Source organism: Tachyglossus aculeatus, chromosome X1, assembly GCF_015852505.1.
Source record: "Tachyglossus aculeatus isolate mTacAcu1 chromosome X1, mTacAcu1.pri, whole genome shotgun sequence".
Taxonomy (NCBI): Eukaryota; Metazoa; Chordata; class Mammalia; order Monotremata; family Tachyglossidae; genus Tachyglossus; species Tachyglossus aculeatus.
In genome coordinates this window covers 64,736,768-64,751,925 of record NC_052101.1, presented here as the reverse complement: position 1 = coordinate 64,751,925, position 15,158 = coordinate 64,736,768, and the positions used below count along the sequence as shown (strand labels likewise).

At 42.5% G+C, this 15,158-nt stretch overlaps 1 protein-coding gene across 1 annotated transcript in view; it reads right to left on the bottom strand.

Annotated features, from left to right (window-relative positions):
* The window catches only part of SUCLG2 (succinate-CoA ligase GDP-forming subunit beta), a 253,760-nt gene that overhangs the window by 185,284 nt on the left and 53,318 nt on the right, over positions 1-15,158 (bottom strand). The window contains exon 2 of the mRNA XM_038772750.1: positions 6,797-6,938. Coding sequence (XP_038628678.1) covers positions 6,797-6,938 — 142 coding nt within the window. The remainder of the gene's footprint in view (positions 1-6,796; positions 6,939-15,158) is intronic.

Sequence of the window (15,158 nt, the reverse complement as noted above, 5' to 3'; positions counted from 1 at the left end):
CTCTGATCCTCGGGAGACTTCAACATCCACATGGATATCCCCGGTGACTCCTCTGCCGCCCGCCTTCTACCTCTCCTTGAGGCTGCCAAGCTCTTGCTCCTCCCCACCTCGCCCACTCACCAACATGGGCACACCCTCGACCTCATCATCTCCTACCACTGCACTGTCTCCACCCTCACCAACTCTGAAATCCCTCTCTGATCATAATCTTCTCACCTGCCTCCTCACTCACATTCCTTTCCCTTGTAAATCCATATTACTCCCTCACAGAGATCTCCGCTCTCTTGACCCCATCCATCTTTCGGAGCGCCTCACACCCCACCTCGCCTCCTTTTCCTCTCTACCCAATCTTGATGATCAAATTACTGCTCTCAACTCTACCCTTTCTACTCAGCTTGACTTGCTAGCTCCCCTTTCCCTTCACCGCTCTAGGACCACTAAGCCACAGCCCTGGATCACTGCCACTGTCCACCTCCTTCGCACTTATGCTCGAGCTGCTGAACGCTGCTGGCGAAAGTCTAAACACCATGCCAACCTTGTTCACTTCACGTTTATCCTTTACTGCCTTAACTCAGCCCTCTCCTCTGCCAGACAAAACTATTTCTCCTCCCTTACTGACACCCATGCCCATCATCCCCGTCAGCTCTTCCATACATTCAACTTCCTCCTCAGGCCCCCGGTTTCTCCCCCTCCTCCTTCCCTCACCCCCAATGATCTGGCCTCCTACTTCATTAATAAAATTAAATCCATCAGGTCTGACCTCCCCAAAGTCACTCCCCCGGCTTCTCCAACCCCCCGGCTCTCAACGCTCTCCACTACTCTCCTATCCTTCCCAGCCATATCCTCAGAGGAGCTCTCCTCCCTCCTCTCAAGTGCTACTCCGGCCACCTGTGCTTCTGACCGCATTCCCTGTCATCTCAAGAAATCTCTCGCTCCATCCCTTCTCCCCTCCTTAACTTCCATCTTCAACCGCTCACTCTCCACTGGTTCCTTCCCGTCTGCCTTCAAACATGCCCACATCTCTCCCATCCTAAAAAAACCCTCTTTTGACCCCACCTCACCGTCTAGTTATCGCCCTATCTCCCTCCTACCATTCCTTTCTAAGCTCCTTGAACGAGTTATCTACACGCGCTGCCTCTAATTCCTCAGCGCCAACTCTCTCCTCGACCCCCTCCAATCTGGCTTCCATCCCCTACATTCCATGGAAACTGCCCTCTCAAAGGTCACCAATGACCTCCTGCTTGCCAAATCCAACGGCTCCTAATCCTCCTCAACCTCTCAGCTGCCTTCGACATTGTGGACCACCCCCTTCTCCTCAACACGCTACCAACCTTGGCTTCACAGACTCCGTCCTGTCCTGGTTCTCCTCTTATCTCTCCGGCCGTTCATTCTCAGTCTCTTTTGCAGGCTCCTCCTCCCCCTCCCATCCCCTTACTGTAGGGGTTCCTCAAGGTTCAGTTCTTGGTCCCCTTCTGTTCTCGATCTACACTCACTCCCTTGGTGACCTCACTCGCTCCCATGGCTTCAACTATCATCTCTATGCTGATGACACTCAAATCTACATCTCCGCCCCTGCTCTCTCTCCCTCCCTCCAGGCTCGCATCTCCTCCTGCCTTCAGGACATCTCCATCTGGATGTCTGCCCGCCAACTAAAACTCAACATGTCCAAGACTGAACTCCTTGTCTTCCCTCCCAAACCCTGCCCTCTCCCTGACTTTCCCATCACTGTTGACGGCACTTCCATCCTTACCGTCTCACAAGCCCACAACCTTGGTGTCATCCTCGACTCCGCTCTCTCACTCACCCCTCACATCCAAGCCGTCACCAAAACCTGCCGGTCTCACCTCCACAACATTGCCAAGGTTCGCCCTTTCCTCTCCATCCTAACCGCTACCCTGCTCGTTCTAACTCTCATCCTATCCCGTCTGGATTACTGTATCAGCCTCCTCTCTGATCTCCCATCCTCCTGTCTCTCCCCACTGCAATCCATACTTCACGCCGCTGCCCGGATTATCTTTGTCCAGAAACGCTCTGGGCATGTTACTCCCCTCCTCAAAAACCTCCAGTGGCTACCAATCAACCTATGCATCAGTTAAAAACTCCTCACCCTGGGCTTCAAGGCTCTCCATCACCTCGCCCCCTCCTACCTCACCTCCCTTCTCTCCTTCTACAGCCCAGCCCGCACCCTCCGCTCCTCTGCCGCTGATCTCCTCCCCGTGCCTCGTTCTCGCCTGTCCTGCCATCGATCCCCGGCCCACGTCATCCCCCTGGCCTGGAATGCCCTCCCTCCGCACATCCGCCAAGCTAGCTCTCTTCCTCCCTTCAAGGCCCTACTGAGAGCTCACCTCCTCCAGGAGGCCTTCCCAGACTGAGCCCCCTCCTTCCTCTCCCCCTCCTCCCCCTCCCCATCCCCCCGCCTTACCTCCTTCCCCTCCCCACAGCACCTGTATATATGTATATATGTTTGTACGTATTTATCATTCTATTTATTTATTTTATTTGTACATGTTTATTCTATTTATTTTATTTTGTTAATTTGTTTTGTTCTCTGTCTCCCCCTTCTAGACTGTGAGCCCACTGTTGGGTAAGGACCATCTCTATATGTTGCCAACTTGTACATCCCAAGCGCTTAGTACAGTGCTCTGCACACAGTAAGCGCTCAATAAATACGACTGAATGAACTATACTAAGCACAACAGAGTACAGTATACATGATCCCTGCCCTTTCCTTTTGAGGGTGAAACTACAGCAAAATATTTATCCTCAACCCACTCATTCTGGCTATTTAATAAATAAGCCATGCAAAATAATATGGAGTCAAACTGTTATTTCAAATTTCCTTGTTCCGATATTTGTTAGTTTTATAAACCTTGTTTATCTCATAACCGGCAAAAAGAAAAGCTCCACCTAACTATAAAAATATCATGCCATTTACTTTTAACAAGAGAAGCAGCATTGCCTAGTGGATAGAGCATGGGCATCATTGGACTTGGGTTCTAATTCAGTTCCACCGCTTGTCTGCTGTGTGACCTTGGGCAAGTAATTTCACTTCTTCAGGCCTCAGTAACCTCATCTGTAAAATGGGGATTAAAATTGTGAACCCCATGTAGGACAGGGACTGTGTCCAACCTGATTATCTGTTATCTCCCCCAGCACTTAGAACAATGCCTGGCACATAGTAAGCACTTAAATACCATCATCATTATTATAATTATTTTTATTATGGGCCAGGCACTGTACTAAGCACTGGGTTAGATAAAGATAATCAAGTTGGACACAGTCCCTGTCCCACATAGGGCTCACATTCTTAATCCCTATTTTACAAATGAGATAACAGGCACAGAGAAGTTAAGTGTCTTGCCCAAGGTTACACAGCAAACAAGTGTCTGGATTAGAATTTAGGTCCTCTGCCCAGGCCTGTGCTTTTGACACTATGCCATGCTTGCTTTGGGTGTTTTATTTTCATTAATTCATCAATTAAGAGTCATGGAGTTATTGAGTGCCCACTAGGTATAATACATTGCACCTCCCCGCCAACACTGCTACATGTCCAAAACAGAACTCCTTATCTTCCCACCCAAGCCTTGTCCTCTTCTACTTTCCCATAACCATGACTATCCTCGACCTCACAAAGTCATAATCCTGGACTCATCTCCCTCATTCAATCCACCTGTGACCAAATGCAGTTGGGTTTACCTTCAAGACATCTCTAGAATCCACCCCCTTCCTCTTCATGCAAACACTGACATTCTGCTTTGACTAATGAATCAGCCTCCTGCGTATCTTTCCCTTCCCCAGTCTATACTTGACTGTGCTGCCCAGATCAGTTTTCTAAAAATAAAACAAAAAAAGTCCACAACTCCACACTCCTCAAAAACTCCCAAAGGTTGCTTGCAATCCCACAAACAAATCCCTTACCATAGGCTTTAAGGCAATGAACTCTACTCCTAATTTACCCCATTGATCTACTACAACTCAATCTGCACACTTCATTCCTCTAACACCAACCTACTTACTGTCCTAAATCTTGTCTATCCCACCACCAACTCCCTTGGCCCACATCCTTTCCCTGTCCTGGAACTCCCTCCCCATTAATATCCGGCAGACCACCACTTCCCCTATCTTCAAAGCCCTACTCAAATCACATCTCCTCCAAGAAGCCTTCTCTGATTGTCCTAACTTCCATGTCACTTCCCCTATTTGTCCTCCCTTCGGCATCACCTAAGCACTTTGATTTTCACCCCATTCACATAGGACTTATGTACATAGCCATCTGTAATGTAGCTCCCCTCTATTCTAAGAGCCTTGTGGACTGGGATCATGTCTATCTTCTCTACTATACTCTCCGAAGTGCTTAGTACACGGCTCTACACATAGTAAGCACTCAAATGCCATTGACTGATAGGAAATGAGTCACTGTGAGGTCCAAAGAAGGTATTCCAAGTCAGTCAATCAATTGTATTTATGGAGTGTTTACTGTGTGCAAAGCACGGTACTAAGCACTTGGGAGAGTACGATATAATAGACATTCCCTGCCCACATCAACTTTACAATCTAGAGGATGAGCTCTAGGGTCCAAGTGCCCGAGAGGCCCACCCGCCATCACACCGCTTGGCCCCCACTGCTCCCGGAAGGATCCTCGGTGCTTCAGTTACCTCATCTGTAAAATGGGTATTAGGACTGTAAGCCCCATGTGGGATATGGACTGTGTCTCCAACCTGATTAACCTGTTTCTACCCCAGAGCTTATTACAGTGCCTAGCACGTAGTAAGCAGTTAAATACCACTAAAAAATGAAATAAAATTTGGCCTCAATTTGGTGGATGTGGAAACTGAAACTATAGGTTGATTTACTTAGGAATTTCAAATGCAATCAGTTGTGCCAGCCATCAGGTTTCAACCACACATTTTGGACAGAACTCAACAGCAGGATTAGGGATCATTTTTCTGGCTACAGCAAAATGCTGTTTCAGAACAAACAGTTGGGTGCAAGAGAACAGCAACTATAGAGTTTTCCTTAACGTAGGGTTCTGTAGGATCACAACTTCCCACACAACAGAATTAGGTGTGAAGTGTGGTGTGACCAAGGGCAAGTCTCTCAACTTCTCTGTGCTTCAGTTGCTGCATCTGTAAAATGGGGATTAAAACTGAGATCCCCATGTGGGACAGGAACTGTGTCCGACCTAATTAATTTGTATCTACCTCAGCACTTAGTACTGTACCTAGCAAAAGTAAACTATTAACAAATACCAAAAAGGGGGCACAGGGGTGAGTCAGGGGGAGGACAGGGTTTTGGTGGGAAAATATGGAGTTTTATGGGGGACAGGGACTGTGTCCAACTTGATTATCTTGTATCCACCCTAGCGCTTAGTACAAAGTTCCTAACAAATACCACAAAAAAAAGTGGTCCAGCTCTAATGGTCAGAGGCATTTTTCTGAGATCTTGTAATCAGCAAAACTGACATATCTTTCAGAGAAAAGAAAAGGACTGTGATCCACCCTACTGCTTACATACAGTTTAACAATTTGCCATTCCTTGCAATACAATAAAATTTCTAATAACTTCTTTGGCTTCTCATTTGAATTTTTGGTAATAGGTTAATGCATGTTCTTTGTGAATGCCATATTTTTTTTTTTTACAGGACTATATGCTAAAATACTCCAATGCAAAAAATAATCTGGAAGATTTAGCTATACCACCATAACTTTTTACTTTACTAAAAAAGGAGCTACTCAAGAGACACTAGCCCAAGATGCATTTGGTGGCTGAGGCATCTAGGTCTAGAAGATGGTCTGCCCCTTGTTGTGGGGGGGGGGAGTGTGTGTTGGGGGGGGGGGGAATATTGCCACATGACACACTATTGTTGCACTACACATATCAGAAAGTAAACAACTTCCGTGCCACAAACCACTCAGCCCGAAACAGCTCTACAATGGGAAAGAGGAGCACAAGGAAACCAGAGGATGTCATAGCCTTCTGGAGTTTTTGGTATCCAGCCCAGCCTTTTGGTTCAGGACTCACAGGACCCTTGCACTGGTCCCTGTTCATACTAGGCACTGGTGGCTGCACAATAAACATTTCTGATTGACTGATTATTGAATATGAAGAAGAGAAACACTAGTGTAGTTAAGTATATTACATCATTGGTAAGTGCCCCAATGATAGGTCAGTTGCCTGAAAGAGTAAATAACAGGCACCTAACAAGCACTACTAGGGAATAAGCTGAATTCTGGAGAACCTAGTCCACCCAAAACATTTTGTCTTCTAAAGACATAATTTTTGAAAAAAATCCTTTAATTGAAAAGAATGCCAAAAAGGGGGGAAAAAAACCTTGTGAGTTTCACTTCAGCCAATATTGGCTTCGTTGCTGTGGAGCATTTTTGTTGTACAAAGGAAAAAGCAGGATTTTTGGCACAGTAGTTGCACAATTATTCCATTATACCATAAGGACATCTATCTAAGCAACCACTTAAAATGACACTAAGTTTCTAGATGATTACAGCGGATACAAATGAGTTAGAGTATTCCACAAAAATGCAATTTTTTTGAAAGCCATATTATAAGACCAAACACAATGGAGAAAAACACTGAGTACCAACTCATTAGCTCTCTTCACATGTGAAGTGAAAGAGCAAATGTTTACTAACTTGATGATTCCACAAATCACAGTCCTCTATTCTAAATGTCAGTGTGAGCATTATGCACAAATATGACTTATTACAGAGCAATCTATTGCCTGGGCTGGTCAACTCACTAATCTCAGAAAGCATATCTTACCCATTACCAGTCAACTTACTTAGTCTCTTTGCAGCCTCAAGAGCATCATTTGCAGTGTCAGCCACAAAGAATCTCTGAACTTTAACCCCATGGTCTGCCATCAGTTTTTTGCTTTGGAATTCCTGCAGGTTAAGCCATCGTCTGGGAGTTAATTGAACAGCCTAGAAAAATGAGACACAAAAGTGTAACACCAATTATCAACAGTTCATGCAACAGTCAACTGAGCTATTAAGGCCTCATGCTTTTCTCAAGCTGACAACACAAGATAGTTTCTAAAAAGGGGAGGAAAATGAATCTATTTACAGGAAAATGTCATGCGTGACCATTTTTGTGTCAAAAATATTTGGGAATGCACTTTGTTGCTTCAACCAAAAGAAAAAACTCATTGCAGGAATTGACTTATTAAGTTTCTAAATGTTAAGTGTGAGATGAGGAATATTTCAAATCCTATACTGCAGTTCTCTTCTGCCTTGCCACCAACACCTCACCAACATCCTTTCTCCGGCCTGGAACACCTTTACCCTTCACAACTGACAGATGTGATCATCTGTCTTACCTTTCTTCTTACCTTTAAAGCCTTATTGAAGGCACATCTCCTCCAAGAGGCCTTCCCCATCTAGACCCTCATTTCCTCATCTCCCACTCCCTTCTGTGTTGCCCTTGCATTTGCACTCTTTTTTCACCTCACCTTCAGCCCCACAGCAAATGTGTACATATTTGTAATTTACTTATTCATATTAAAGTCTATGTCCTCCTCTAAGCTGTGAATTCCTTGTGGGCAGGAAATGTGCCTACCAACTCTGGTATATTGAGTCCCATGTGAGACAGGGACTGTGTGTCCCTCCCAATTTGCTTGTACCCACCCCAGCGTTTAGTACAGTGTTTGGCACATAGTAAGTGCTTAAATGCCATAATCATTATTATTATTATTACTCTAAGCACTTAGTAACAGTGCCCCATACATGAAAAGCACTCAAGTATGATTGATGATTCTATGTCAATAAGCAACAGGGTAAAATGGATAAACTAAATTTAGAATACTCATTTTAGCCATTGTTTCTCACCTCCTTCCCCTCAAATCACATTCCCAGAGCTGTCAGTTAGTAAAATTGACCAATTTTATGTTTCATCTCTTTCTTTCCTTGATCATTCTCTGGAAGTGTTAATGATCTGTGAATTACAAACAGTTGGAGAACAGGATGAAGAACAGTACAGACACACTGGGTTGGATAGTCAGTCCCTGAATAACTGAGGCTTGTCTGTACTGAATTTAGTTTTTAGATTTTCATTTGTACAACCAATAAACAAAATTCAAAAGACACAGTATTATCTGCCATTTTTTCACGCTTCAGTAATTTTGGTTTTTCAGGCGGCTTCTGAAAGAAGGGTGAGAGGACAAGGAAGATAGTTTGTGGGGTTTTGTTATTCCTAGAGTGGCTCTGTGAAATTCACACTACGTACAGCATACTGTACCTTCTGGTCACCACTCTCTGCCCTGGGAATTTTTTACTAAACAAAGTCAATGAGAAATAAAAAAAAAAGATAGATCAGTTCAACTACTTCACTACTTCTATAATTTTAGTTTTATAGAGTGGGAATTTCCCTCAAATTTTCACTTTGATCTTAAATCTTAAGACATGTGCCATCCATACTGGATTGTTCCATTCTGCTGCAAATGGAAAAATGAAGCACATAATTCTCAGGACTTCATCTACAAAGTAAAAAAGGTTTGCACTCCGGGGAAAGAAAAGAAAGCCACATAAATGTAAGGAAAGTACATCAACTCAATACTGTATTGACTACTTTTTCCAAAGAGATGTGTTCAATATTGCTTGAAATATTTAGCCTGAAAAACGAAAGCACCCCGAAGGAGAAAAAATTACAACATTAAAGAAAACATAAAAGTATGCTATTCTTTAGGACCACCTCCAAAACTAAAATGCAGGGGGCGGGGGCGAAGAAAAGAGCTGAATCAATAAATTAAGACTACGCTGACATGCCAATTTTAAAGCCATTACTAAGAAAAAAGATCTGTGTGAAAAGAACATTTGATAGCCACTAAATAACAGATACAATATGATCAGGATCAATTCCTTTTCATTAGAATGTTCACTGTATTAATTTTGAAAATGTTAATGCAATCTGCTACAAACTAATTGCCATTGATTCACATTCTTGCTTCATGGATATAATATAAATTGACTCTAATGAAAGACTACCATGAAAGCTATTGCCCTGCATCTTAAAACCAAAATGGACAGAGAATACAGATATAAACCTATAGGCTGATACCATAATTGCTTCAGCATTTTGCTAATCCAGGGAATACTGTCTACTAGCTCTGATATACTGTACTCTCCCAAATGCTTAGTACAGTGCTCTACACACAGTAAACACTCAAATACTATTGATTTTTTTGTTGACATGTTCCCTGTCACTTCACTTTCACCCCTTCCCCAGGAACACATAGGCATCCATTTGTCTCCCCAGTGCTGTGACTGACTTGTGATTTGCATGACAAACAAGTTGTTAGCTTCTGAGGTTGTCCCAGGGGTCCTATCAATCCCACTAACTTGGAGGCAAAGGGGCTGAATTACTCTCCTACAGGATGCCTCCTCCACTTCCCTGGTCCCTCAGGCAGTCATTTGAGATAATCCCTAGAGCCCACCCATCATCCACTCCCTGCCCCGTGGAATTTTCTGTCTCACTCCAGTGGCAGGATGAGTCAATCAGTTTGTACTGAAATTTTCAAGTATTTATAGAATTGCCTTTAAAGTCCCACTGAATGGGATTATCTCTAAGGATTAAACTTCATTAACATTTCGTAGAACAAAGTATGCAAACCACCTTAGAATCGGCTCTCCATCCCCTTTCATGAACTTTTGCTGTGTCTTTAAGGGAAGGAAATGCAACACCACAGCAAGGCCAGCACCTTTATATACACACTTTGTGGAAAGGCTCCTTCAATCACCTCTCTTTTCAACTGTGCTTAAAATCCCATCAACAGCATCATTCTCAAACCTGACATTCATATTATAATTCTTATTGATGAGCTATTTCTCTCAGTGCCTAAAGTAACTCTCTGGTAGGTAACAAGAACTTCTGAAGGCACATTAATCTTCTCAAAACACTAGGGCTTATTTATGCTCAATGCATGCACCTGTACATTAACAGCCTCTCAAGGCTCTGGAAGATGAAAGTGCATGATTTACCATGAGGGAGTAATTTAAGGTTCTGGGAGAATCAAGGTTTTAATTTCAATGGCTCACCACTATAACACTATCAATGGTGCTGACAGAATAGGCAATTTAATTAGCGAAAATGGCAGGAGGAACAGGGAAAACTTCAAAGTTTACTGATCAAGGCAAGCATTATTTGAGCTCTTCTTTGCTGGAAAGACTTGATCAGAGTAGGTGGCCTTGGGCCATTGTACTATGTGAACAACTTTATATCTATAAAAGTACAGCACCATTTATTCTAAGGCCTGCAGCCACAGCACCTCATCTCTAAAAACATTTCCTATGCACTGGTTCAATGGGGAATTCAAAGTTTAACTTTCAGGCTACACAAAAATTAAAGTACAGCAGTTCCAGTTTTACAGTTAATTCCTTTATGTTGCTCTGGGAAATAAAGGCCAACTTTTCTCCTTAACTTCTAAAAAGGATATTACTCACTGATTTTGTGTGTGTTCTCAGACCAAAATATGCTTAGGAACACCATCTATCCTCTAAATTACATTACAGTCAGCAATGAAAAGCACAAGTCATGGGAAAATGGTCATATTCCCAATATTACTTTATCATCTGCTTTCTTCAAGTGAAAGTGTTGTCAAGTAACAAATCCTAAACTGCCATATTTCAGTGAGAAGACATATCTTCCAAAAATAACCTATATACTTCACTGTAACAGAACTTCTAAATTGCCAGACTACTATATAAACTGCAAAAGAGTTTTTTTGTAAATAGTCAAATATCTCAGCACCATCTGTGCCTTCAAAAGCACAATGTATCACCTCTGGCATGCACTGTTGCAGTAATTTCAATAAAACCCTGAACATGATTATCAAACTTTAATTTTCACTCCAGTACAGTTACTGTTTAAGTCATTAACTAAAGGAAGAGGGCAATCAAAATGTATATGTTGAGTCCCCAAAGGAAAAGGGAAAAAATGTGCAATAATTATAGATTGACAAGGCAATATGAATGTTTTAATTTGCAAAAATATTCAGCTAAACCTTTGAGAGCATTGTCAGACATATCCCTTACTGAAATTTCCCTAATAAAGAAAACTATGTCCTTTAGAACCTACCAGGCTATTGCATAGGCTGGGCTTTCTCCTGAGCACCATAGGTTTCAGTGAACTTCAGGATGGTTAGCATCATCAATGGCATTTATGAAAGTTTACTGGGTCTAGAGCACTGTAATGATGATGATGATGATGGCATTTATTAAGCGCTTACTATGTGCAAAGCACTGTTCTAAGTGCTGGGGAGGTTACAAGGTGATCAGGTTGTCCCACGGGAGGCTCACAGTATTAATCCCCATTTTACAGTTGAGGTAACTGAGGCAAAGAGAAGTTAAATGACTTGCCCAAAGTCACACAGCTGACAATTGGCAGAGCCGGAATTTGAACCCATGACCTCTGACTCCAAAGTCCGGGCTCTTTCCACTGAGCCACACTGCTTCTCTACTAAGTACTTCTGTACTAAGCACTTGTGCAATACAACCAAGTTGGTAGACATGTTCTGACCAAAATGAGCTTAGAGGGGAAGACAGACAACGGAATTAATTTATACTTAACAGGTATGTACAAAAGTCCTGTGAGGTTGAGGTGTGTGTGTGGGGGGGGGGGGTGGGGGGGGGGGGATGAATATCGAATGCCCAAAGGTCACAGATCCAAGTGCATACATGACATAGAAAGGTGATGGAGCCACGGAAAAGAGGGTTTAATCTAGGAAGGCCTCCTGGAAGAGATGTGACTTTAAAAGGCTTTGAAGGTGGGGAGAGTGGTGGTCTGGCAAATATGGAGTGGGATGGACTTCCATATGGACAGTCCATATCCCACATAGGACTCACAGTCAATCCCCATTTTACAGATGAGGGAATTGAGGCACAGAGAAGTTAAGTGATTTGCCTAAGGTCTCAGAGCAGACAAGTGGCAGCCAGGATTAGAAACCAGGTCCTTCTAACTCCAAGGCCCGTACTCTATCTCCTAAGCCACACTGCTTCTCACACAGGTTACAGTGTGGTTCAGGATGGTGGCTAGTGTCTGAATGTCCCCATATTCAAAGTTTATGTCAGAGGATCTGACTGTTCCAAGATGACATTTTAACCCCCCCCAAGAATCTAAATCAAACCATGTACCCTTAAAAATCTAGGAAATTCAAATGATAGATAGATAGATAGATTTACATACAAATACAGACACACCAAAAAAGGCACCACTGACTGTTAAGCTTATGAGTGTGTGGGTGTGACTGAAAAAGCCAATGTGGGATTCACAGTCCTGGCCACACAAAAAGATGCCTAATGCAGAACCTGCCAGTGTTTTCCCATTGTCTCCTTGTCTTTTTCCATGCAAAGCTTTTGCTCCACTCAATTCTCAATCCTCAGTGGGCATTTATTTACCCTGTCTCCTAATGTACGAGTAGTGGACAAAAAGCGAGAAGAGCTTGAAAACTACAAGTGACCACTCAGAAGATGCAGTGACTAGATTTTTCACCTTTGACATTTGGTACCCTAGGTCCAGGCCTTGTTGGCTTAAGAATAAGGCTGCCATTGATCAAGCTCTTGTTTCAAGGAGAGCTACATAAAAATACAGATAAATGATTAAAATATACACCTAATTCACCCACATGGGGTTGGCATTCTTGCATTAAGGAAAATGAGAAAGAGAAGGAAAAGATGGGAAAGAGGGGAGGAGGTGAAAGGGGAAGAAGAAGCAAAGGAAAGAGAGGGGAAAGAGAAGCAAAGGGGAGAGAACTGGCAGGCCTAGAACATCCAGAGCTGGTCACCAGCTGTAGCTGCCCTGACCTGACTTTATCCCAACCCCTGACAACTCTTCCTCCCCTACTAGTCCCATGTCCACTTGTATAAACATCTTCTTCCCTATATGATGGGCTGCCTCCTACTACTGCTGGGCTCACTGCCTCTGCCTTTGCTATAAACACAAATCCAGAGGCCAACTGTTGAGAGGAAATATCAGGAATTTCATGTAAGATCTGAGGGCATTTCTGGTTGAAATCTTTGAGAACAACTGCCTGAGGATGACTATTTCTAAAATTGTTCCCTTTATTCATGTTGCCTCAGGGATAAAGTGACCAGAAATCCATTAGTGTGTGTATGTGTGTGGGTTTGAGGGGCTTTGGGGGGTAGGGAGGGGGATCTCCTGTCTTTTTAGACTTTTCCTGAAGCACTCTTACTTAGTAGCAATTCTGCACTTGCCCTCTTCATTTGGCAAATATGGTTGCCCAGTAAAAGGTGGATATGACAAAGCCAAATGATGCTCTCCTATGACAAGGTTTGTGATCTTAAATCAAACTGCAACACTGGTTTCAACCTGCATAAAACAGTGCTAGACAAATGTCAAAGGTCGAAAAGGTTTACAATAGTTACAGGCAACTACTGCACTTCAATACAGAATTCCAACCAAGACCAACTTTCAGTCAGGATTTTTCCACCCAAGACAAACTCTTGGTGATAAATTAACTACAAGCAAAGATGAATGTACATAGCCTACCACTATGTACAGCATTTAGTGATTATCTGTACTCTTCTGGTAATTGACTTTGTGTTAAAGAGATGCCAAGCCCAAGCACAGTCAAGTTACCTTAAGACGTAAGGAAAAAAGGATCTCCACCACTTGCCTCCATTAGTTAGCTTAAAAGGTACCCCTTACAAGGAAAATGACAAAACATGGTGTCTTGTCTCCATTATGAGTGCTGAATTCTGAAAAGAGCACATTTACTTTCAAAGGAAAAAAGTGAAAAAAGGAATCAAAGATAATGGATGACCAGCTAAAGCAACAGAGATTGAAACAAATCAAGAACAACAAATGGCAACGTACAAAAGATTCTAGTTTCTGGATTCAATTCAGAGAAAGTGCAAAGCAACAATAAATACTTGGTAGAAATGATGAATCTTCCAATTTCCTTTCACCAGAAAGACAACATTCAGGATAGACTGAGCTAAGTTGAAGGAATCAAGACCCAAGATAACTGGGCCATGCCCTTTTATCCTAGGTTAAGCAGAAAGAAAGAAAAAGACTGGAAAAATGGCAAATGTATTTCACAGTAAGGACAGCTGTCCAAAGAATTCATTCCATACTATAACAACACACCCTGAAGTTAAAGTACAATCTTGGCTATTATAACAAGCTGCTAAGTGTCAATCACAGGTAACAATAAAGAATTATGGCCTACTGGAGATTATGACTGCTCACTGATGTTATACTTGGAAAATGGTTTCACATTTATTTCTGACCCAAGTTGTACTGGTAAAAGAAAACTGTTTCAGGTTTACTCTTGATCACTTCTTCAGTGATAAAAGTACATGTGTAACTTCAATAAAGTGTAACTACCCAGTTCTTTGATTTTCCACTCTTTCGTAACATCAATTCCCACGTTGGGCATGGAAAAAAAAAATCTACCTTGTTCCTCACCCTCACCACATACATCTGCATATCTACCCATTCAAAAAAGAACAGACATTCCTAAAATGATAGGAGGAAGAAAATAGTCAAGAAAGTCAAGAGTTTGAAAGAGCTGTGCTTTATTTCTTCAAGGACGTACGGTCAATATTTTAGAATACAAAATTTTTAAGCAATTCTAAACACCTGCTTGCTGTGTGACCTTGGGCTACTTCACTTGTCTGTGCCTCAGTTTCCTCATATGTAAAATTGGGAATTAATTACCTGTTCTTCCTATGTAGCTTGTGAGCCCCAAAGGTACTTAGTACAGTATTTGGCACATAGTAATCACCTAACACCATTATTATAGAAATATTGAGTTGAATTATTTCCAGAAAGTTGGCATTGAAGTCTAACACTAGCTTTCAGAATGCTAGCTTATCCACACTTGACTGTGAACAAGAGTGGACCTAATACCAAGCTGTGCTTGAAGTTAAAAGCATCACTGTATGGACAATTCTATATACACACACTCATTACTGTGCTTTAGAAGCACAAACCTGAGAAGATATGAAAGTGACTATGAAATCCTATTTAGAATCAGTAAAGCACCATGGATTAACATTTAGCCGGGTGCCAGCTCATACCTAGCACCCTTTACACTAGTAAGGGCCTCAACTGGCAACATTGAGCTGTCACTGAATTCTGCTACCTAGACAACTCCTGATGCAATAATGTAAGCAATAACAAGGATG